This window comes from Dryobates pubescens, chromosome 10, assembly GCF_014839835.1.
Source record: "Dryobates pubescens isolate bDryPub1 chromosome 10, bDryPub1.pri, whole genome shotgun sequence".
Lineage (NCBI taxonomy): Eukaryota > Metazoa > Chordata > Aves > Piciformes > Picidae > Dryobates > Dryobates pubescens.
Window position 1 is genome coordinate 25,627,819 of NC_071621.1, and position 24,274 is coordinate 25,652,092.

At 42.0% G+C, this 24,274-nt stretch overlaps 3 protein-coding genes and 1 non-coding gene across 4 annotated transcripts in view; 3 read left to right on the forward strand and 1 right to left on the reverse strand.

Moving 5' to 3' along the window:
* Window positions 1–1,842, forward strand: part of ZDHHC20 (zinc finger DHHC-type palmitoyltransferase 20) — a 44,108-nt gene extending 42,266 nt beyond the window's left edge. Inside the window, exon 13 of the mRNA XM_054164495.1 lies at window positions 1,409–1,842. The gene's annotated coding sequence lies outside the window, so the exon portion shown is untranslated. The remainder of the gene's footprint in view (window positions 1–1,408) is intronic.
* A 5,521-nt stretch (window positions 1,843–7,363) lies between these two features.
* On the reverse strand, window positions 7,364–9,082 carry MRPL57 (mitochondrial ribosomal protein L57). Its single transcript, XM_054164696.1, has 2 exons — window positions 9,018–9,082; window positions 7,364–7,862 (listed from the first exon to the last, which is right to left on the reverse strand). The coding sequence occupies exon 2, from the start codon at window positions 7,855–7,857 to the stop codon at window positions 7,546–7,548; it is 312 nt and encodes a 103-aa protein (XP_054020671.1). The 5' UTR covers window positions 7,858–7,862; window positions 9,018–9,082; the 3' UTR covers window positions 7,364–7,545.
* A 264-nt stretch (window positions 9,083–9,346) lies between these two features.
* On the forward strand, window positions 9,347–22,164 carry SKA3 (spindle and kinetochore associated complex subunit 3). Its single transcript, XM_054164515.1, is given in 10 exon segments — window positions 9,347–9,470; window positions 10,709–10,773; window positions 11,635–11,800; window positions 12,894–13,323; window positions 15,494–15,594; window positions 16,353–16,543; window positions 16,696–16,908; window positions 17,077–17,124; window positions 17,126–17,195; window positions 22,025–22,164. Coding segments are annotated over 10 exon segments (1,527 nt in total). The 5' UTR covers window positions 9,347–9,367.
* Window positions 17,872–17,983, forward strand: TRNAL-CAA (transfer RNA leucine (anticodon CAA)). Its single transcript has 2 exons — window positions 17,872–17,909; window positions 17,938–17,983. It is a non-coding gene; the product is annotated as a tRNA-Leu (tRNA).
* Window positions 22,165–24,274: the final 2,110 nt, after the last annotated feature.

The following is a 24,274-nucleotide window of genomic DNA, read 5'->3' on the forward strand; positions in this document are numbered from 1 at the left end:
TCTTTTTCCTTTTTTTCTCTTTTTCCTTTTTTTCTCTTTTTCCTTTTTTTCTCTTTTTCCTTTTTTTCTCTTTTTCCTTTTTTTCTCTTTTTCCTTTTTTTCTCTTTTTCCTTTTTTTTTTCTCTTTTTCCTTTTTTTTTTCTCTTTTTCCTTTTTTTTTTCTCTTTTTCCTTTTTTTTTTCTCTTTTTCCTTTTTTTTTTTTTCTCTCTTTTTCCTTTTTCCTCTTTTTTTATTTAAATAAGACTTCTGACCTGTTCTTTGATAGGGGAAGGGGTTGGTTTTCAATTAAAATTAAAAACTTTCTAAAAGGTCTTTGTGGAAGGTGGTGCAGACTGTTAGTCAGAGTGCTCAGTGTAAACTCATATAAAACCAAAATTAGACTAGTTTATGTTACTTCTGAAAAACCTACTTAACCATGAGAATCTGCCAATGATGAGTTTTCCCTTTACAACTTAACATTTTATGTAGCTGTGCAAATGAATCTCCCTAGCAAGGGACTTCTTTCAGCGTCTAGCTGTACAAAAACTAACCTGATCTGAACAGGTTGCTAAGGATTTTCTATACTTTATAGAAAAGAATAGGTATCTTCTGAGAGTAGTTAATCCCAGCAGCCTTTGATAGAGTATTAGAAAAAGGTAATCTTTTTCTAATCTTTTTAATCTTAATCTTTTTTTTTGCACTGACCTAGAGAGGCAGCTCTAACCATTACCTGTCCTAAGCTGGACAATTAAATGGTAATGGTTAGGGTTGAATTTTCTTTCTGACCTCCTTTTCTTTCTAAAGTCTGGCCAAAATTAATAAAGGAAGATTGTGTACTTTGTATCATGCTTGCCCAAGCTTCTGTAGTTTTAGAAGTTGTGTAAATAGTGCACAATTGCAGACAACACAAAAGCATTTTGGTATGCATGAGCTCATATAATGGTAACAGACAGGGTTGTGGTTTTCAATTTTATGCCTGTAACATACAGCAGAAGCAAGCAAAGTCATGGCTGACGAGTGAAGTTCCCAGGTTATTCTAGAGAAAAGAGCATGACTTGCAAAAGAAAGCCAGTGCCCCAGCCAGCAGTTCCCATACCTCACCTAGGCAAATGTAATTTGTATCCCCCATATCTATCAATTTAATTCACAATGAATGAGCAATTCTTGCCAATCTGGGATCCAAGAGATTTTAGCCACAGGTCAGTGGTGACAGATTGACATTCTTAGTGCAGATAATCTTCTAAAACGTAAGAGGTTTAAAACAAAAATAAAAAACCCCACACCTCCCAGAATTATTATGAGTTTTAAGTTAGCTGTTCTCCTGAATCAGGAGCCTGTGAATCACATGTAACCTAGCTTCATTGAACTGTGATCTGCTTTTAAAAAGCTAATAATGTAATTCCACTAATTATCTTTTTGTTTCACTAGGTTTCTGCAACACATTTTGAGCTTGAATATTACTTAATTTTGTTTGGAAGAAGTTGATCAGTGAAAATGGACCGTGTACATTTTAGGAAGAGACAAGAAATTCAAGTTTCTGCACAGTACAATGGATTCATGTAAGCACTATTGCAGAGCAGGGAAGTTAAGACATGCCTTAAGATTCTTAATGTGCATTTATGCAACACTGAATTATATATTGCTACCAAAGGGCCAAATCCTGAAGTGCCCTGCTTGGATGCACAAGGTCCAGAGTGGGAACTATGCATTTCTGTTATGCTGCAGTGGTGAGGGTAGATTGCAGAGACTACTACCTCCCCATGGGCAAACTTCATACCTTAGGGACTGCAGAAGTCACTTCCATAGCCAGTATCCAGTGTACAGAAAGAAAGAAAAAAGGGAAAGAGGAAAAAAAATTAAAAGGGGGGTGGAGGGGTGGGGAATAACATAGGGTGAGTCTGAAGATCTGAAGTGCAACTATATGTAGTTCAAACTCCAGGTGATGGGGAAGGAACTGGATGATGACTTCTTTCCTCATACTACTAACCAGTTTACCCCATGATCATAGCTCTCCAAGTCTTTTAGGACTGAGGATTTCTTCTAGCTGTGCTTTGGAGCAAGGCAATGCCAATGATGTAAAAGCCTCTTACTGGGGTGATGCTTTCTAGAATATAAGATTGAGCCCACTCATCATTTTAACTTGATTTATTTAAGACCATGTCAAGAACAGAGCTCATTGAAGCAGACTTGGATTTTAGTTGAGAAGATGTGGATTATTACTTTCCAATCGTTGTCTGTCAGCAAACAATAAGACCAATCCAGAAAGGAATTAACAATTGTTACATCTTCTGTTAATGTCTGCAGTGTTCTGTATGAAGCAGTAACAAAATGGTAAAGTACCCTTGAGAAAAAGCTTATTGCAGTCATGTATCGTTAGAAGATAGAACTAGAAGAGCAGTGCTTTTTCTATGGGACTCCTGATGGTTTACAAATACTGTTTTATACTTTTGTTTTATATTTTTAATAAAGACACAAGTTTTTATTGGTTCTAAGTACCACTTAAACAAGTATTTATGAGGAAAATAATGTTGGATCACACATGTGTTCACACTGAAAAATTGTGTGCTTTAGTCTGCTGCTTTCAAGACCAGTTGAAGTGATGCCAAGGTCTCTAAAGACAGGGTGCTTTGTGCAGCAATGTACCTGTTCACAAAAGGCAAAATGTGTTTCCTGTGTGAGGAATACAGTCTGTGCTATGCTCAAGACCTACAGCAAACACCTGCTGGGGCAGAGGGGTGTTCCACTCACTCTGTAAGAAGACTGCTTACTTGTCTTTGTGTGGTATTGGAATTCTGTGTGACAAATACTGTTTTCCCTGTAACTGTTCTGATGTCCAGCTGATGCTGATTGCAAACATACATGAGCAATTTTGATACAGACTGAGCTGATAATCTGGACTGAAGGAACCTGTTCAGTTTCTGACTGATTGCTACTTAAGTCAAATCTGTTTATGATGGAGATGCTAAGGTATCAGCTATACTTTAAGGTTTAAAAACAAGTATTTTTTGTCTTTGGAGAGAATAAAATTTTCTCATCTATTCATCTTCTAGAACAAGAACACTTTGAGAATCTGTGAACATGACTTGGTCACTGTTGAATGTTCTTGAGACAGAAGTAATGATCCACACTTGCATGTTTTATGAAAGTTGCAGAATGTTTCTTCTTCAAACTTTGCACAAGAAACATTGCATTTGCTACAAAAACATTTGCTACACATTAATCTGAAAGGTTTAGTTTTTTTCTTCTCATTGTCTAGCAGAACTATAAGCAAAATCTGTCTCTGAGAAATAGCAGATTCAGCAATATGGTCTCTTCCCCACCCCCAAAGTGCTTGATCTATCCCCATACGAATGTACATGTGCTGTGGGCTAAAATCAGTATAACTTGTGTGATTCCTTAAGTCAGGACAGTTAATCTTCAGGAAAAAATGCAAGTAAAGAGACTGGGCTTAATTCCATGTGTGCATTTTATCAAGTGCTGGTCTTCTGAAACCAATTCTTTGTATATCTAAGGGAATTTTAGTGGCTTTCCATGAAAAGCTGACATTTCTGACTTTTTTTATGCAGATCTTGGGTACATTTTGTCCCAGATTTTTCTCATGTTGCAGTTGAGAAAGGGAGAGCTGTGTACTTAAGATACCCTTGAGGCCAGACTTACTGTTGGTACAAAGGCAGGCATTACTGAAAATCAACTTTACAAATATGAAATCTGATAAAAATATTCAGATAGGATTTCTCTGAAGTCACCACCCTACCCCTTTATTCCCCCTGGGGCACTGGTTCCTAAGAGAACCCCCAGACTGATACAAAGGAATGAAGTTCTGTATGAGAACCGTATTTATCAACTCTTAAGGGCACACCAGTGAGTACAGGGCAGGGACAAGTTTTCCTGGCAGTCCCTGGCTGCAGAGAGCACTCTATGCTGTATCAAACACTATGGTAGGCAAAATGAGGGAATAAGCCAAGGGTTACAAAGATACTGAGGACAAACAGCTGTCTGGAAGCTGTTGAGTTCAGAGTTGGGTATCATTGCCAGCAGAGGTAGCAGGGCTGTAAGGGAACTCCAGGACATGGGTCCTTCTGGCCCATGTGCTGCAGAGATGAAAACTTCTAGTAGTCCTACCTTTCAGGAGACCAGAAGAGAGATGGATCCTGAGAAAAGAACTGGTTTGGGTGGTGGGTTACATAGCTCCTGGTTTTGTGCTTTAACCTGCTTTGTATCAAGTCATGAAAATACCTGGCTTGTCACTAAAAATAACAGCCCTTACAATTTTAGATCCATCAAAATAATTACTGTTACAAGCCATACTGCAGTTACTGTAGAATAGTTGACACTGGCTGTAATTCGGAACTGACGCTGGCTGTAGTTACAAACTGTGCTTTTAGTATTTACTGCTTTTTTTTTTTCCTTTTTAAAAAAGTCCACATACACAGAGTCATGCACAGAAAATTACACTGAGCTCTCGGTGTGAGGACAGAAGCCTGGTAAAGGGCAAGATTTCTGACATGCCTTGAGATGATAAACCTGTCCCTGGGAAGATGAGGCAGGGAGAGCCATAAACAGGAAATATTTAAAACTACGCAGCTACTAAGTTGGTTTTTTCCCTTATGATTATTTAGTCATGGAGTGTATGACATACACATGGTTGCTGCTTTTACCAAAGGCATATTGTGGGAGGAGAGCAGGAAGAGCTGTAGGTTTCTATCAGAACTGACTTTCTGCAGTATTACCCCAAATATTCAGAGGGTCATTTAAGAGGGGGGGTTGGGCACTTCTGTCTTCAGTGATCAGAGTAGAAATTTTGGCAACATTTTTGTTACGGCTGTCCCTCCAGTGTGGAATTTGCAGGTCCCAAGTTACTTTTGGTACACTTTTCTCAGAAACTGGTCCTGTTCTCCAGTTCTAAATGCCAGTTTTCAGGTGCTGTTTCTTTCTTCATGTGATCTTGTGTGGCTCTTTTATATTGTAAATAATCTTTCGGGGTGTAGAGGTTTTGGTTAAGTTCAGTACTATTCAATACTCCTAAGAACTTTTTGATCTCCCTGAAGTATGATGTGGCTGTAGCTCACCAGAGCCCCAAGAGGAGGAAGAAAGCATTTGTAGCAGCGTTAGTATCTGGCAGATTTACCAAGAGATGCATAGCTAATCTGCCTGGATCTGGAGCACTGAGTGACCATATTTACTAACAATGATATTTATTTTAAAAAGCCTAAGAACTTTGAGCTTCATAGTGTATGTGCTCTGAGGAGACCATCTGAAATTGCATATAATGGGGGGATTCAGGAGAGGCTCCCAACAGTGAGTGCTTTAACTCAGTGCAGATCAAGAACACCTCTCATGGTACCTAAAAAGTAGCAAGGTGTACAACATCAGAAGCTCTTCTATCCCTAAATGGCACCAAAGAGAGCAGCTGCACATAAAGTGATTTGTTACAACTGAACATATTTACTACACTCATTTCTATCAGTTTATTTTGTATATATGGATGTCTTTTTATATGCATTTTTCTTAATTACATAACTGTTATGAAACATAATGAAGCTGCACTTGTAGTTAGGTTTAATGCTGATTTATACTGGTGTTTGGCTGTTTGTTTTCTGCATCAATTACTTGAATCTTGTTTCCATTAGGCAGTGAAGTCTGATGTTTACACAATTGCTTTCTTTGGTTTTGGGGGGGGTGGGCTCCCCCTCTTTCTTCCCCTTCCCTGCTCCAAGAAAGAGCACACATGCTCAGCAGTCAAGCAGATGTGTTGGGGATGAAGTATTGGGATCACCTCTACTGGCACCAAAGCATTAATAGTGATATGCAGATTCTCATGTGTTTACATTGCATAGCTGACAACTTACATGCTTAGCATGTTCCTCTCTGGTTTCTTCTACACCTTAACCTGTTGCTATTAGCTTTATTGTGAGAAACTTAAAATCTTTCTGAAGAGTAATTTACAATCATAAAACTATCACAGAAAAGGGGCAGCTTTCCTGTGAAGTCTGCCCCCCTCTCTGTTCCCTTCTTAACTTGGATGAATTAAAACATCCCTGGGTTATCTCTGCAATTATTTTTGTATTTGCCAGCAAGGGTCATCAACATTTGCACTAATCACAATGTCCCAGCTGTTCTGCTTCCACATAGTTGTTTTTAATTGTGTTGCCTAAACTTGTAATGAGCTGTATTTAAGTTTGAAGTGAAGTGTAGAAGATATATGTAATAATTACATATTTATTGTATTTTATATGTTACTTATAGGACTAGTCCTATGCACAGAGAAAACATCTTGCCATTTATAGTTTAATACTTGAAGTAACTTTTTTAAAATGGGCTTTTATAAATGAATTAAATACAAAATCACATCGCTTCGCCTGGAAGTTCCTTCTTGTTTTAATTGTATTGTGCAATTTCCCCCTCTGTATACTATTCCATAAGTGTTATCTTAAGCCATTTATAATCATTGGAAGTGCATTCAAGATTTTGTACGTCAGTGTTGAGACCTGTTCCTACTGCTCTGGAGTATAGTTCATGTTTAAATAAACGAGTTGTACCATTTCAGGCTTCTTTTCCAAAGTGATAAACTATGAATGGACTTTTGCATTCATCACTGAATGCAACATCAACTTAATAAAAGTATGTGAAAGAATCTGAAAATTGCTTAGCTGTAGCATGTGTGTATTAGATCAGAGCAAAACTGCCTGCATGGGAAACACTTCATTAGCTATTCCAGTTTTCACACTGCAGTTGCGACAAACCTAAGACTACACAGTCAGTCTTGACACACCTTGCAGGTCACTTGATCTTGAAGGGCAAAATAAAACCTCTGACTTCTGCCTAACTGTTTGTTCAGAACACTAAACATGACTAAGAAATCAAATAGCCACTCACACAGGCCTCAGCTGCGTCCCTCTGAGATCAGAAATCATCTCTGTGAGAATGCAGTAGCACCCAAGCTGCCACTGATAGGACAATGATACTGGCATTTAAATTCAACATTTTTTTTCCAGAGAGTTTATCAAAAAACTGGAACATCTTACACCCTTGTGTGAGGTTGTCTCACACAACTAACTAGTCCTACTTCATCTTGGTCCTGCATTCCTGATGAAGTGAGCACTGTGAAGTATTGTGACTTGTGTTTCAATAATGCTGAACACAAAAGCAGCCCTTCAGGGAAAAAAAGACTGAGTAGCAAAAGCCATCTGCTCATTATCAGCAGACAATCCCTTTAAACAGAACAGGTCTGTTCCCCTAGCTTTCCAAAGGAAATTTGTGAAGTCATATTTAGTTCAAATCATTTCTCACTGTACTTCGTAACTCAGGCTGTTTCATACAAAACCCCTGAAGAACACAAGGCAGGCAGATGGCAGAGCCCCAAAAGGAACTTCCTTTTGTAAGGAGACAGTAACAAGAAAACATATACTTGTTCTGTAGGACTACTTTTAATGGAAGATCTTATATACTGTAGCAGTCTCATTTGTCATCCACCATTGCTATATTCAGTTACAAAACTACCGTAATAGGTACAACAGTAGATCCCACTGTAGTGTGTAATACACACAAAAAATATGCTGTATTATTCAAGATGTCCACCTTTTTGTCACATTTAAGTGGTTCAAATCATCACTGATGTATCTATGCTCAGGGAACTTGGCCATCATCCGGCTTTTGAAAGCTTCCCATCTTGCTTGTCTCCCTTCTGCATTGTGTTTGTGCTCCTGTTGGCGTGTCAGGTAAGGTCGACTCAGCCAATATTCATTCTCTGCCTCAATTTCCAGCCTTCGGATCATGGCTTGCTTCATGGAAAGGGTAACCACTCTGGGGCGCCTGTACTTTCCGATCCATTGTTTTCCAGGAATTCTCTTGCGGAGCAATACTGTTGTTAAAAACATCACGCCTCAAAATACAAATGAAACAAGTTAAAAGTCTAACAAGCAACAATCAAAAACTGCACACACTCCACCACTTTTTAGCTAAGTGAAGTCTGAAGTTCAGAATCTGATACAACCAAACACTACCCAGGCAGTATGATGACAGACATATTGGAAACTTAAGACCAGACAAACATAAATCTTCTTTTATCTAGAGAGTTTACTCAGTTATCTTTACACTGATATTAATGCATATACTTCCTAAATCATTTATGAAAAACCCAGTCCCAGATACTGTAACAGAAGATTCACTTTGTTTCTTCTTCAAATAGCTAACTGCTAACACGGGGTACATCCAGGTCTATCTTCTGCATCTAGATAAGGCCTTTCCTCAGTATTGTTTTGAACTACAGCCTCTCCGTAAGCTTATTGGTATACAATATGGATGTCAGGAAGAAGTTCTATACAGAGAGAGTGATTGCCCATTGGAATGGGCTGCCCGGGGAGGTGGTGGAGTCACCATCATTGGAGGTGTTCAGGAGGAGACTTGATGGGGTGCTTGGTGCCATGGGTTAGTGGTTTAGGTGAGTTGGATTGGTTGATGGGTTGGCCTCGATGATCTTGAAGGTCTTTTCCAACCTGGTCTATTCTATTCTATTCTATACGGCATAAACCTGTACTACCGCTGAGAAAAGCCGCCCTGCCATAACCCATTCGCTTGGTGCAACTGCATGCTAATGCTGCGCTCTGATTCACTTCAGAAGTGAAGCTGTTGGGTTTCGCAGGTCTATTGCTGCCCCGGTATCCAGTTCCCCTTCCGGCAGGGCAGGTGAGGGCACGGCCGAAGTGCCCGTCTCCCTGGCAGCGTAGCTGCTCGCCCTTAGCCCTTAGCGGACGCGCGACACGACACGGCTGCCCACCGGGGCTCTCTGGTGCCGCAAGAGCTACACAGGCTGCTGGACACCCGCCGGCTCTAGAAGGGGTTCGGCCTGCAGGGCGGAGCGCTACTGTTTCCCCACCAGGGTTATCTCCCGGTTTAGGGCTAGGTCAACCCGAGCGAGATCGAGGCCAATCTGCCAAGAGCCACGCCGCGCCCAGGGCAAAGAAGCAGCGCGAGAGGCCACAGTAGCGCTCTAAGTCCTGTATTTAGCGGGCCCCTTCTCTCCCTCACCCTCACTCACCCACTCCGGCAGCGCCTCCGGCTCCAGCCCCCACCGTCACGGCAAGATGGCGGGGGGCGAGAGCAAGCGGCTGTCTCGCGAGAGTTTGCGCGACGGGCGGGGCCTCGCGCCGCCAATGGGCCGCGCGCCGCCCGCGGTTCGAAGCGGTCGGCGGGTAGTAACCGTCCTCGCGGCCGGGATGCGGCCTGCCCCGGCCCCGCTCGGCTTTCCCCTTTTCTCTACTGGGTCGCGCCTAGCCCGCTCCTGGGCAGCTGTTAACGGCCGTTCACGTGTCTGATGCGAATCGGGGGGCTCTAGACGATCCTAGCCCCGTGGCGCTCTCCCTCGACTGCTCCCCTTGCCCGTGGGCGATGGACGTGTCCAGGGGCTTCTTCAGTGATCTGCGCAACCTGTGCCTTAGGCTAGAGAAGGCGGCCAGAGAGCTCGACCAGGCCTTACGCAGACAGGACACGGGTAAGCGCAGGACTCGCGTCGTCCCCAGAGGCTGAGGCAGAGGCTGAGGGCGTCTCTTGTTCCTCCGGTGGCGGCCCTGCTCCGGGGCTCCCGCAGGCATGTCCCTCCCACCGGACAGGGACCCCGAGTCGGAAGCTGATCGGGGGGGTAGCTCTCGGTGATGGGTGCCACGCCGGGATGCTAGGGGTGATGGCTCTGGAGGCGGTTGTTCCCTGGCAGTCATGGATTTGGATTCCTGCTCGCCTACCATAGCGGACTGTGGATGAGCCTTTAGTGGGATGATGGCTCTGAGGATGGGCCTGGGAGTAGCTCGGCAGGGTATTATTTGGGCTCACACTCTTACTGTCCCTGAGGTCCTTTCATAGAATCCTAGAACTGTTGAAGTTGGAAGAGACCTTTGAGATCACCACGTCCAACTGCTCGCCTAGACCCCACCACTACTGCTGAGCTACTACCACTAAACTAGGTCCCTAAGTACCACATCCCCACGTCTTTTAAATACCTTCAGGAATGATGATTCCACCACCTCCTTGGGCAGCCCCTTCCAAATGCCTTTGTGAGTGTGTAGGTGAGCTTTCATCACAGGATGAATGGGGAATTACTCTTCATGAATAGAGGCAGGAAAATGCATTTGCAGGGCTTGTTTTCCTTCTGCTCAGGTAGCTCAAGCTTCTGGTAGGACTTACTGCTGTGCTATGCCTTGTCACATAGCAAGTGTCTTCTTTCACACTCTTTACATTAACCTTGATTTTACTATTATTTTTTTTCCATCTGATGCCTGTGTAAGTGAACAGTATCAACACCTGCCCACATGCAAACAAAAGGGAAGAATTAGGCTTTTTGTCCATGTGTCTTTTTCCATGGTGTCTATACAACTTCTTCTCCGTTTTTATTATTGTTTCACATTCAAGCTCTTTAAGGGTAAAAATTTAGCATAAATGATCCTTGATAGCCCTGGGACATACCTATTGTAGCAACATCTGCTATGGACCATTTTTTACAACATTAGCTGCAATGGTAAAATGGAAGCTGATGCAATTTCTGTGCATTTAGCAATCTCATGCTGTGCAAGGTATTCAATATGAGCTAGTTTCTCCTTGGCTTTCTCAGTCTTGTCTCTTCCTCTAACATGACTTCAGCATCTCTAATGTAGGAGATTATGTTCTGATGTGTACTAAAATACTGGTCTCTCTTTTTTTCCTCTCCTAATCCTTTTTTTGTGAATCTGCACATCAAAGACAATGAAGATGAATCTCCAGTAAGCCTCTTGCATGACCTCCATAGTGAAATCAAGACTCTGAAGGTATTGTCTTAAGCCATTTCCTTGAAAAAGTGGAGAGGGGGGTGGTTTTTAATCATTAAGCACAATACAGCTATTAGTCTGCAGTTCTGACCCTTAATTTATTAATTTACCTCTAAGTCCTCATAGTGGCAGTGAATGTCAGGGTAGTGCCCAAAAACGTTTGAGTGACTTAAAGTAGATTTAGCAGCATTTGTTAGTTTGCAGTCACTGTTGCCACTCACTCAGATCAGAAGAGGACAAAGGTAACAGGGAAGCTGTAGCTGTGCCAAGGCACAGGTATTGGGGAGAAGGATTCAGGATCAGCAGCATCCTGGAGAAGAGTTGTGATTGTTTCTGATCAGTGACTAGCACTAAGAATAAAACAAAAGTCTTCACGGAAGTTTCAGTACCTTCAGCCACTACTCAGTTAGGCTTGTGAATAATGTTCTTTATTTCTTTAACAGAAGTAGGAGAAATGGGCTATGGAAACAATTGAAAGAAGCTAGGGTATAAATGTAAGGTTTACTATCTGGTCTGTGTCGATCGTATGCAGAGAACAAGAGTCTGAATTAACTGCTGTTATCTCTTATTTTTATGGAGTAAAAGCTTACATTTTTGAGAGGTTATCAGTAAGGAGCTGAAGTGTGAACCATCAGTTTAGTGTAGCTTTTCAAAATTTTATGTACACTTATGCCCTATATATCTCAGATATTTGGTAACCTAGTTTTCACATACAGATAAGACATACATTTGCTGCTTATCCTCATCTGAAGTTCAGTCCTCAGCTCTTCTTCACAAAACGCTTCATGTGTAAACAACTGCCATGTGGTGGTCTGAAAATAAGTATTTCTGTGTTTCCCTTCCCTCCCTCTGCCCCCAAAGGAAGACTTTGATGCCAGTCTTTGTAAGAGTTACTCTTCAAAACAAGCAATTGATGATTTTATGAAGGAAAATGAAATGCTGATGCAAAGAAATGCATCCTGTCTTGGAAAAATAAGAGAGGTGTTCCAGAATTACAACTACAATCCACCTGTCACAAACTCTACAGGTAATAGTTCTTGGCCATAAAGTTTATGAAGACAAATGTAATTTTGTGAAATATTTCTCTCTCTCTTGATCTTTGTGTATATTTCCATGAACTAAGAGATGAGGTACATCTGTGTTATTTACTTTATAATAATCTCCAGAGCATGAAGGATTCTGTTGTGATTGGTGCCATAAAAAATCCAAAATACAAACTTAGATCTCCTGGCATGGGGTGTTTTGCCTTCCAGTGGTAGTTGTATTCAGAAAACATGTTAGCAAATGTGTCTTCATATCCCAGAGACTTACACTGCTTCCATTTCTTATACGTGGTAAACTGTTGTATCCGCACCTGAATTTGTTGATATTCATATATGATGATTCCATTAACTTATATCACCATAGAGAAAATATTAACATAATATGCCCTGCAGCACAAATGAGATAAGAGAAGCATGTATGGGGATTAGGTGGTGTGTGGCAAGCAGTATCAACTTGATCATTGAAGGGGTGTATCATCTGTCTGCTTTATTTCTCTGTTTTGTTACTTTTCATTACTATTACTGTTTAGATGACACAGTCTCAGGGTGTGCCAGGGGAGGTTTAGGCTGGATGTTAAGAAGAAGTTCTTCACAGAAAGAGTGATTGGCCATTGGAATGTGCTGCCCAGAGAGATGGTGGAGTCACCATCACTGGAGGTGTTTAAGAAGAGACTGGATGGGGTGCTTGGTGCCATGGTTTAGTTGATTAGATAGTGTTGGGTGGTAGGTTGAACTCAATGATCTCAAAGGTCTTTTCCAACCTGGTTAATTCTAATTCTAGTTATTATATTTTAGTTAAATAAATTTCTTATCTCAACCCACAAGTTCTTTTTTTCAGTTCATCTTCCCATCCCACAGGGAAGGGAGAGGAGTAAGTGAGCAGCTGCATGGTAGGTAGTTGCTATCGGGGTTTAAACCATAACGTTGCTTCAGGTTCAGAGCTTTAAAATGAAACAAGGAATCTTTTTATTACCATAATAGATTTTTTTAACATTCAAATTGGTGGAGAAGTCCCAGTTTGTTTAATAAGGGGAAACTTCTGACAGTTTTTTAATTGTTATTACATTCCTCAAACAGAAGAGAACAAAGAAGATAACAGTTGTTCAGCAGAGTCTGTCCAGAGTAAATCTGACGGACAGGAAGCAGATGATGCACATCATCCTCCAGCTTGTACTGAGAAGCCGCTGGTGCCCAAAGACCTGCTGCGTGAACCCCAGCTTTCTGACTTTGGTCTTTCACAGTACGCTTTCTCCAGGCCTTGGAGTGCAGCGGAAGAACAACCCCAAACAAAAGCATGTCAAGAACATGATTCAAATAACAGGACTCCACTGAAATCACCAGCTCCTTCTGTTTTGCCCAAAACACCTAAATGTAGGCTGAAAATGGAAGATTATGAGTGTGCAACACCAAAGCTTGAACACTTTGGCATTAGCGAACATACCATGTGCATGAATGAAGATTATACCATGTCACTTATTCAGAAAACTGCTCAGGCAGTCAAAAAGTGAGTAAATTGCTTAAGTTCAGATTGTTTCTCTATGGAATTTTCTGTAGTTTCTTCTCTCTGTACTAATTTCTTGCTGCTGTTCCCCTTCTTCAAGCGTGCGAGTCCCGTGTCTAAGTGCCGGGTTCTACACATTGGCCACAACAACCCCATGCAGTGCTACAGGCTGGGGTCAGAGCGGCCAGGCAGAAAGGGACCTGGGGGTACTGGTCGATAGTAGGCTGAACATGAGCCAGCAGCGTGCCCAGGTAGCCAAGGAGGCCAATGGCATCCTGGCCTGCATCAGAAATAATGTGGCCAGCAGGAGCAGGGAAGTCATTGTGCCCCTGTACTCAGCACTGGTCAGGCCACACCTTGAGTACTGTGGCCAGTTCTGGGCCCCTCAGTTCAGGAAAGATGTTGACTTGCTGGAATGTGTCCAGAGAAGGGCAACAAAGCTGGTGAGGGGTTTGGAGCACAAGCCCTGTGAGGAGAGGCTGAAGGAGCTGGGGTTGCTTAGCCTGCTAAGTAATAAGAAAGTAATAGTTCTGATCTTGGAGACAGCCCTTTATATTTCTTGCTTGTGCCAGATGGGTCTTGTACCTAGCTGAACTCTGTCTAGCAGCTGTGCATTGTGTGAAAACCACTTTAAAAGCTCATCTCAAAGTTCTTAAAATATTTAGTAGCCTCCAACTTTGTTCTTCAAGTTTTTAGTTTTGAAGCAGGTGAAAAAACCCAGTATATTTTGATGCATGTACTGCAAAGTAGTAATTAAGAAAGAAAAGAAGGGGGAGAGGGGAAAGGAAAGCATCTGAACAAAGTGTTTATTATGCTTGTTCTTCTGCATTATAAAAACTGAAATTCATATGGGTTTAGGTATCTATAACATTTGTAAAGCAAAACTGACTTGAAAAATTCGTGAGTTTTTAACTCAAGATTTGAGCTATGTTCATTTAAGTAAAATACACTGCCTCAAGTTTATGGGATTTGTTTTTTTAGAATCCTTGAACACAGGTTGGAAGCAACCTCAAGGATCATCTGCTCCAACCTTTCTTGGGATAAGCACAGTCATAATTTCTCCCCAAACCTCTCTATTCCCATCTGTAAGGGTGTTGTTTCCTACTGAAGGGGTTGGGAAAAGCCAATGAAGGATGAAACCAAAGGGCTGTCCACCTCCAATCTCTCACTGAGGCACTAAAGGAGAGCATGGCTGCCTTCACCTCCAGGCTCCTGCTCAAGCGTGCAGCCAAAAAAGCATGAGATGGGGGTGGAGAAGGTGGTGCATGTGAGTGGGGGAAAAAATCCCCATAACCCAAAACTCTTAGGAAAAAAAAATAATACATTACAAATCCAAAACCTGCAGACTTTTGCACAAAGCAACAGTAGTTTATTGCAATTCTGAACCTCGCTATTGCAGCCCACGACAGGCTGCCAAGAAGGGATCTCACGTATCAAACCACTGGGAGTTGGCTGATGCCCCATTTCCCCCATCACCCACGCACATCTCGAATGCTGTAACCACTGATGTTTTGTAGTCCCAGCATTCCAGCATGCAAAAAAAAAAAACAAACAAAAAACTTGCCTGTGTTTTAAGCTGAGGCTTTTTGTAGGGAAGCTCTAAATGTGGCTCTCATAATTAAGATAACTTTTAAAGCATTTAAAATAATTTCCTTATATTTTTGTGTGGCGTTTAGGTAAGCTTCCACTTTTCATGTGTAGTTGTCTCTTAACTACCTGTTCCCTCCTTCCACTAAAGCAGCATGAATATACATGAAGAGTTTCTAAATTTCAGTTTCCTGGAATACTATGAAATGGCTTCTCTCTCTGAAGTCAGCTAGTGAGCAGCATAAGTAATCTGCTTTAAACTTTAAAACTGATTTTAAAGTCTCTTAGTGTTCACAGTAGTGTTAGTAGATTAAAAGCCAAAAAGGATTTCAGTTTGTCATTCAGAATTTTGTAGGCAACAGATAATTCAAAGTAAAATGGACTGTACCTGTAACACCAAACTGACCACCTGGGACAAAAAATACTTATCCTACCCTGACCTGGACACACTACTGGTGGTGGTGGTGGTGATGGTGGTAACCTTTTATTTATCCTTTTTCCTTTCTTTTTTTCCTCCTCCCTTCTTTTCTGCTTGTTTGTCTCCTTTGGAGAAGGTTTTGAGAGCTAATTGAGGGGTTTGATTTTTCAGGTTCGTTAAAAATGTCGATCATGAAATGAAAATAGCAGAAGTGACACCCAGGAGAATCATGGTCACTCCTAAGCCAAAACAAAAGGTGCCAGGTGAGAATGGTAAGTTAAAAATCCATTAAATAAATATACCTGTGCTCTTTTTTTGCATAATACACATGTAAATGCATTGTAAACACACACCAAACTTCTAAACTACGTTTCCTGTTAATCCAGACTCAGTCAGTGAGTAGTAATGTCTAAAAAAAAAGAGATTTTATGTTCTGTGGAAAAGTTTCTCACCTGAGTATAAATCTTTGCTCATTCTTCTACTCTTAGCTGTCTAGAATTATCCAAAGGGATCCACGACTTTATAATTGCAACTTATCCTTACTTCAGATAAAATTTCTGGTTTGCCAACTTAGCTTTTGGGGTTTTTTTCCTTCTGAGAATACCCCTTAGATCTGTTTAAGGATGGGAAAGAAACTGCTTTCAAAGAGGTTAACAAGGCAGTGCTAAAACATCTTTTGAGAGGAAACTAAGCATGCTCTCTTGAAAAACTGAGAGTATCTTGGGGCCAACATAGTGGTAACTGAATATTTGAGAGGCTAAAGCCATGGTTTAGTTGGGCTTTTCCAGTTATTTTTAGTAATGGACTGGATTTACTGCTTTTTTTCTTTGCATTTGCTGCTTTTATGCAGTTCTGTCCTGTGGTTGGTTCTTCATACTGAAAATATCAGCTAAAATGATACAGGAGTATCAGAGTAGGCAAACCTATGAAAAGCTAATAGACTTACAAAACTAAACTGGGGCACTGTAACTAATAATATTTATACTTATGTATGTATACACTTTCATTTTTATTTCTCCTCCCTTGATAGCAGCAGCTGACTGGACGACTTCTCCTATGATATTTGTGTTCTGTACTCCTGATGTAAAACACTCTCCCAAAACAAATAGTACAGTATCCTCAAGGTCAACAGGGACAAATGAGCTGCCTCCTCCTAGTCGGATGGAAACTCCGCGATGTCCAGATTTTGAAACGAGATGGCTAGTAAGAGAAGCTAAGGTAGTAAACAGCAATTTTGAACATCTTCACACACTTCTTTTACCATAAGCAGTTTTTCATTCCAGTGTTACTTTTTCTTATCTCACTGTAGAAAATCTCTCTAATGGTAATTTTATAACTACTTTAACTGAAGGCATTTAATACCTCTTTTGCAGCAAGTACCGCAGAGGGAAAAGATGCAGTCAGCGACAAAGAAAGATACAACAAATGAAAAACCCAAGGAAGATAGAATTCCTTTTGCTGTGAGGTCTGACAACTATCTTAAACGTTTTGGAGACCCTTCTCCTCCCAAAATAAAATCCTATGATGAATTACTCGATACTCCTCCACCTCCAGAATTAACAAGGATACCAGATGATGTCCTACAGGTTAGCTAATATACTTTTTTCCTCCCTAAATAGTTTCAATATTAAAATAGTAAAATGAAAAGGGGTTAATTCTATCAATCCTTTCGTCTTCAAAAAGAAAATTCTCTACTGCTTAATGAGAAGATATAAACTGTAATGCTGGTTTCATTACCTTTTCATTCCCTCTAGATTTTGTCCAAGTATAATCATAAGGCAGACTCTTCTACAGACAAGGAAAATGGAGACCAAGGCAAGAAGTACTACAAGATATGAAAGTGATTCCACCACTAGTGCAACAAAGAGAACAGGTATTAACTTCTACACAGTTGGTCAAGTAATTTAATTTGGAGAAGCTCCAGAAATGTTTTAATGCATTATGAAATTCATGCTGCTACTTGCTTTTCAGCTACCCAAGTAGCTCTTTCTGCTGTAACTAAACTATTTTTTGCATGATATCTGACTGCCTTGATTGTGAGGAACAAGTATTATAATGGATTGTGTGTTTTAGTTGTGCCGGCTTTAAAAGGAAAAAAAATAATAGGGTAGATGGTTTGGTTTGGTTTTTGGGTTTTCTTTTACTGTTTTATCTGTAAAATCAAAGTACCTCAGTGCTTTCTTCAGAGTAAATTCATGTGTCCAGAGTAAATTTGAACATGTCCAGAGAAGGGCAGCAAGGCTGGTGAGAGGCCTCGAGCACAAGCCCTGTGAGGAGAGGCTGAGGGAGCTGGGGTTGTTTAGCCTGGAGGAGGCACAGAGGAGACCTTATTGCTGTCTACAACTACCTGAAGGGAGGTTGTAGCCTCGTAACCAGCACCAGAATGAGAAGACACAGTCTCAAGCTACGCCAGGGGAAGTTTAGGCTCGAGGTGAGAAGAAAGTTCATCACAGAGAGAATTGTTAGCCATTGGAATGTGCTGCCCAGGGAGGCGGTGGAGTCACCGTCCCTGGAGGTGGTCAAGAGGGGATTGGATGTGGCACTTTAGCGTCAGGATGGCCGAGTGGTCTAAGGCGCCAGACTCAAGGCTTGGAGCTCCTTCCTGGATCTGGGAATTCTGGTCTCCATGTGGAGGCGTGGGTTCAAATCCCACTCCTGACAGTGGCTTTTTGACAGGTTGGACTTGATCTTTGAGGTCTCTTCCACCCTTGGTGACACTGTGATACTTGGTCTAGTAGGCATGAGGTGTTGGGTGACAGGTTGGACTTGATGATCTTTGAGGTCTTTTCCAACCTTGTTGATTCTATGTAATAATACTAAGAAATTGGAGAGACCAATTTAAGTGACACAAGCAATTTCACGGTTGCTTTGGCAAAACCAACGTTCTTTGAAACAGAAAACCACATCATGAACAACACATGAGATGGAGTTAGCCTACAATAGATAGGACTAATCTTTAGACAGTGGAACAGTAGTTTTAAAAATATTTGACCCACTTAAATTGAAAGAAGTTTTTGTGACCTGTTGATCAAGTGTAGACATTCCAAACTCAATGCAATGTAAATTGTGTCGTGATTATCTATTAAACTTGGGGTCAGTACAAGGAACATGTACGGAGTCAAATAATAATCACTAACAGCCCCAGAATGAGGCTGATAAAAGTAAGTTTGGAGTTGGAATCCACTTGGAGTAGTCAAATCAAACTATGCAATTATTTTACCTGAGCCTTCTTTTATTCTTTTCAAGAGTTAAAAAAATAAATAAAAAATGTTGATAGTGTGTCTTCTAATTCCAAAGATGATTGAGACAATAAGCTCATGAACCCTTCTGGATGTATTTGCAGAGAATACCCTGGATTTTTCAAGGCAAACATCTGAGATCAAGGTGAAGTTCGTGCTGAGACTTTCATATTCATGAATCTTGCCACTGAATCATCATAAGCTCAAAACCCAAAAGAAGTTACTGGTAGGAGGAAAGAGCCTTTTGGCAATATTTTGGTATCTAGTAGTCATAGTAATTAGGATTGGTTTTCTGGTAGAGATTGTACTTCTGTCTACAAGAAATCCCATCTCCTTATCCTTTATTTGGAGCCAGTTTGCACTTTACAGTGTCAGCTATTCTTTACAGTGATTCCAAGAACTATTCTTACCAGCTGTACACAGTCTTCCTGTGATGGCTAAAATTCTGTTATTCAGATGAGGGCCAGCATGCACCACATGAGAAAGACTGTTCCAGGAGACTGGGAGAAGTGTAATATGCAGCTCCACTTCAAGTCTTCACAACATAAAGACAGCCGGAGATGCCCTGAAGTATCTCTCCTGGTGCTTAGGCTTACTTGCTCTGGCTAAAACCTAATGGGTGATGGAGCTGGTTTCCTGCTGTTCCAGTCATCCTCCAGAGCAAGTGTACATCAACTTAACTGGAGAAGTTTGGTTTGTATTATTTCTGGCCTGAGCACACAGTCATTTTCTGTGATAGCTTCTGTTTAAAAATATATGTATTACTATGTGTGGGTATTTGAGCTTGATCAGTGCTTTTAAATGCTAAATAAATCTGTGTTGTATAGTGGGTGGCTACTTGGAAAACTAACCATTTCCTACTATGAAAAGACTTACTTGGTCTAACCCAGCTCCTTCAGGGACTAAAGGCCAGGCCTGCTTCCACCATTCTGCCAGAATAAAACCACTTAGACTGTATCCTAGCAGTGGAAATTAGTTGTCTTAAGAAGGCACAAAGAATTCTGCTCCAGAGCAAGAACCTTTCAGCCAGGCAGATTTACCAACACTAAGCTGGAGGAGTTTCATAGCCTACATTCTCCTTCCCTGGCACTTCATGGCTGCTTTCTTGCCATGAAGCAAGCCAGATATCCCCGAAGACTCCATTTAACACGAAACAGAACAAGCAGCACTAGTGTCATGAACCTTGTTGTATTTCCCCTTGCCTTCAATTAATGAAATTCCCCAAAGAGCCTGTAAATGGCTTTTCCCTAAACTTGGCAAGACTGCATTCCACTATCCTTTTTCCCCACTAGGGAACTGTAGAGTTGTACCTAGCCCTGCTGGGGTTCTCACTGTGGGCTACTTGCATTGTTTTTCTTGCCTATTAAGCCTTTTTCTGATACCTTTCCTAGCTATTTTGTTAACTAATAGGAAAGGCATTCAGTTAATACTTCAAGATACAAATTCTCTTTTAGGTATTACTTTAGCAGTAGTTTGATTATTGGAGGTGGAGGAGGGAAGAGCATGAACAGTATTGGAAACTGATCTGTGTCCAAAATAGCTGGAGAGGGGAAGTTTTGTTCATTTTGGGGTGCTGGGGATGTATTAGTGTGGGGTTTTTGCTCCTACAGAGATCAGTTCTCATGCGTAGGTGGCTCCATGGCCAGCTGATAAATGGCACAAGTTCAAACACTGTAATAATCAAGGATGTAGCAAAGAGAGGAAGGTAAAACTCCATTTAATCCAGTATTGCTGCTGAAGAAAGGCATGTCCTGCTGCTCACTAAATTAACATGTCAGAGTGGGAATAAAGCAAAACAACCTGAAAGTTACATGGTGGTTTGTTGGGGGCTGAATCTGCTAACAGCACTGGCCTGTGGGGAAGTGTAGTTTAGATAAACAGCTAAATAAGTGGCAAATGCTGTAGCTCTGCAAGGTGATTTTAAAAGTGCAGTCTGGGCTGGGTGTTCAGTGTTCATTGCACTGCAGTCCTTTTCTTCTTTATTTCCTGTGGTATTTAATCTTTTTTATTATTATTTATTGAGTGAGTGAGTCAGCTAATAAGTTCTTTCCCTAATCCCCTTTGTTGTCAAAGAATCATCCTGATAGTTCTGCCCAGAAAGCCTCCTAAGGTGGTCAGCGTGCTCTTTGCTTAGAAATATTTTGCCTGAGGTTAAACACAAATACAGATCTCGCAGTGAAGTGAAACTTCCCTGCTGGCTGTCAAGTGGATAAATGACAAGCATCACAGAGTCCCTCCCAGTGTGCTTTCACTGGTGTTTTTATGAAGCAGTAGAGCAACAAATGGAGTCCAGGCTCCTTGGTTCTTTAAAGCATCATGGATGCTTCTTTTTTCTGTAAGCATTCTCTAGGATGTGATACTTGCCTTGTTCCCTGTTGTCATTATTCAGATGTTGCATGGTGGGTGCATGTCTTCTGTCAACAGCTGCAGCTGATGTTGGGGCTGCCTTCTGTTTTGGGAGTACCTTGTTTCCCCAAGGGACAGCAATAAGGCATTTATAAGGAATGGTGACAACATCCAGGAGCCACACTATGGAACTGCATTAGTCCCCAGGAATACAACCTACCAGGAAGACATAAGTCAGTGCTGCCTCTATTATTTATCAATTTAAATGTGAAACTTTGTGCTGTTGTTACAGTAGTAGCCACTTCTGCAAATGTCTTTGATCTTGTCAAAGAGATGCTTTTAAAATAGCACATAGAGGAAATGGTCTCTAGAAGATGCTCTGCTACACAAGTGTCTCTCCTGGAAGGAGATCAAGGAAAGGGTAATTTGCAGAATACCCAGAAAAAAGGTGTTCAAATACTGTCATAATTTTTGATATAATGTATTCCTGGCTTAAAGCCCTCTGGTTATACTCCCTAATGATTGCTTATGCACTGTTGTAAACCAATCTAAGGCCTTGCTGCATGGTCCCACCTTTCCTTACCCCAGCTGCAGGTGCCACATCCTTCGTTGCATCACTGCAGTGTGACTGCAGTGGAAGCCTGTGGTCCTTGCCCAACCGTCATGAACTAATTGTTGTTTTATAAGGTTAAACTGATAATAGGCTCTATGTGTTGACCCAAATCACTGCTCACCAGCAAGGGCACTGACAAGAGTTGAGGCAAGAAAAGGGCAATCACTGGCAGATTAAGCTGCTCTGTGACTTGTATCCTGTCTGCCAATTGTTCCCTGAAGCTGTCCTGTGAGTGCTTCCATGGTAGTTGAAGCAATTCCTCTTCAGGATACATCAGTCCTGCTCCCAAATCCCCCCTTATTCTCCCTGGGAAAATTTCTTGGGTGGTTGTGCATGAAGTAGACTGGAAGGAATATAGCTACTACACTAAGCCTCACCCTTGGGAGAGGGCCCTAGATGGGCAGAGTGCTGCAATTTGTTCCTAGCTGTTTGCTGTTGTGATGCAGTGCTAGTGGGGCTGGGTTTCAAACCTTTAGTACTTTTTGTGTTTTCTTTCCTTTCAAGCATCCTCCTTTTCAGAACTGCTCTCCAGTGCAGGTCTTAACCAAAGGCAACAAGAGTGTGGCATGCTTGCCAGTAGCCCCCAGGCTAGGCAAGGACTGTGGAAGAGTGCACAGCCCCAGCTGCCAGTGGTATGGGACTAGTGTGTGCCTGATGCTGTTCTTCAAATGCCCTACCTAGAACCACTGTTGGGGCTTTCCTATCTTGTTCTCTGAAGCGTGGGCATGTACTCCATGGCTTTCAGCTAGAAAACCTCAGCAGAAACCTAGAAACAAAAGGATCAGTTATGCTTAGTCCTATCTCTTGCTTAGCAGTGTTGTGCTGGCAGATCTCTCAAAACATGCACCGAGACTTGAGTAAACTTTAGATTCAGACAGGGTGGTCTGGGCCAGGTGTAGTTTTGGGCTCCTGTTAAAGATCCCCAAGTCTCTCAAGCCTGAAGACATGTTTGCCTGAAGAACAAAGTGGGGAATTCATTCCTCACTAGGAGGACCTTAACCAGAAGTGCCCTTGAAAGCTGTCACTTGCAGCATTCACTGGATTTTCTTGCTGCGTTAAAGAGGTCAAGTGAGGTATTGGGCAAGGATATCTACCTAAGCCTGTCAGTTCTGTGAGACTGAAAATACCCCAGGGAGGGTCTTGAAAACCCCAGCCCCTCTGAACCCAGCCCTTAGACACTTTATCTCCAGCACCTTGTCCCAGTGCACTAGCCAGGCACCTGCTTCTCATCACAGGTCCTGGCTGGATGCAGTGCCTGCTGTGCACGGCACAACATGGGTGTTTTACCATTCATGTTCCTCAGGGTCCTGTTGTCAGAGGAACCAATGCTGTTTTGAACCCAGCTGATCTGCTGTAATGTCTAGACATGAGGCTGAGGCAAGAGCAGAGGTAATTGGATTGCTTTGGTTTTGGCAGGTTGTAGTTCAGCTGTTCTTTGAACATGACCATGGCTGTTGTTCATCTGCTCTGACAACAGAGTTTCTGAGACTTCAGCTTTCCATTGCAAGAGAACTTGCTGATAACACTTAATGTTTTCCTGCTGTATCAGGGCTGTTCCTGCTTTTGACTAGAGCTGTAAAGCAAGGCTTAAGCCTCTACACCGGCTCTAGTCAGACAGATCAACAGCAGCAGCAACACCTGTGTACAGTGTACCAGGGTAGTCATGAAGGGTTTCTTGGTGTGAAAAAAATAACACTTTTGCTATACCTTTCTCTATTTATTAAAATGAAGACCACAGTGGTTTAGGTGGTTAAAAGGAGGGGAAAAAAATTAGTTCTAAGACCAAAGTTTGCCTGAGGAAGCAGAGAAGAGAATCCTTGACAATGAACCATGCCTGGAAAGGCACTCAAGAAGGAACACAGAAACATGAAGCCATACCTATGGGAGCAGAGCAGCTTGCAGTAACTGCCACTGAGGATAAAAAAAGATAAATTAGGCAAAGGAGCCTTGGTTCCATAGCAGGGTTCATGTGAGCGTGCTGCATCCCACAGAGCGGGTTTGGGGCTCTTCTCCAGGCCCTGCCAGGGATCCCCGCTCGTAGTTGCAGCTGGCAGGGCCAGTGATCACAGGAGCTGGAGACAGGCATGGGTGTGTAGCTGCAGTATCCCTGGAGGAGGCAGGAGCTGCCTGCTGTCTGGGGTGCTGTGTGAGGGGGTTGCCTCTCAGCAATGATGAAGTCAGGAAACCATTGTTGAAAACTCATCCTCGTGTTTTGCCTTATGCAGTGAGGAGACGGCGAGCTTTGGAGGGGTGGGCTGCTGATGCCAAAGTGCAGACATGGAAGAGTTGTGTCTCTTAAGGCTTTCAGCATCCAAAAAGAAGAGGGAAAAAATCCTCGATGAGGGATGGAGATTCTTCATCAAGGATTGCTTTGTTTGCAAAGCAAATAAAGCAAGTCCTGGGGATCTGGATCTAGTATTGTCTACACCGCCTTGCTTTCTGGGCGCTGTTTGGAGACCATGATTTCATTTCCCCGAACCTCTGTTCTGCACATACTTTGCTCTTTTTAAGGGCAGCTTTAACAATGGTTTCAAGAGATACACACAACCCTTGTTACTGTGAGTGAATGCCCTCCTATGCAATAGGAGTTCACCAGATGACAACTTTTCATTTATCACTCCACCTCTTGCAACATCTGGATGGCTGTACCGTGGTGCTGTCTGCTTTCATAGCTGCTCACTGTATCCCGATGGTGAGTTTAAAACTGCTGCCGTCGGCCTTGACTGCATAGTGGATTTCTAAGGCAGGGACCCC

What these genes read in the sequence shown, in the direction of transcription:
- MRPL57 (XM_054164696.1), bottom strand. Translation starts at nt 7,857, where the DNA reads ATGTTTTTAACAACAGTATTGCTCCGCAAGAGAATTCCTGGAAAACAA.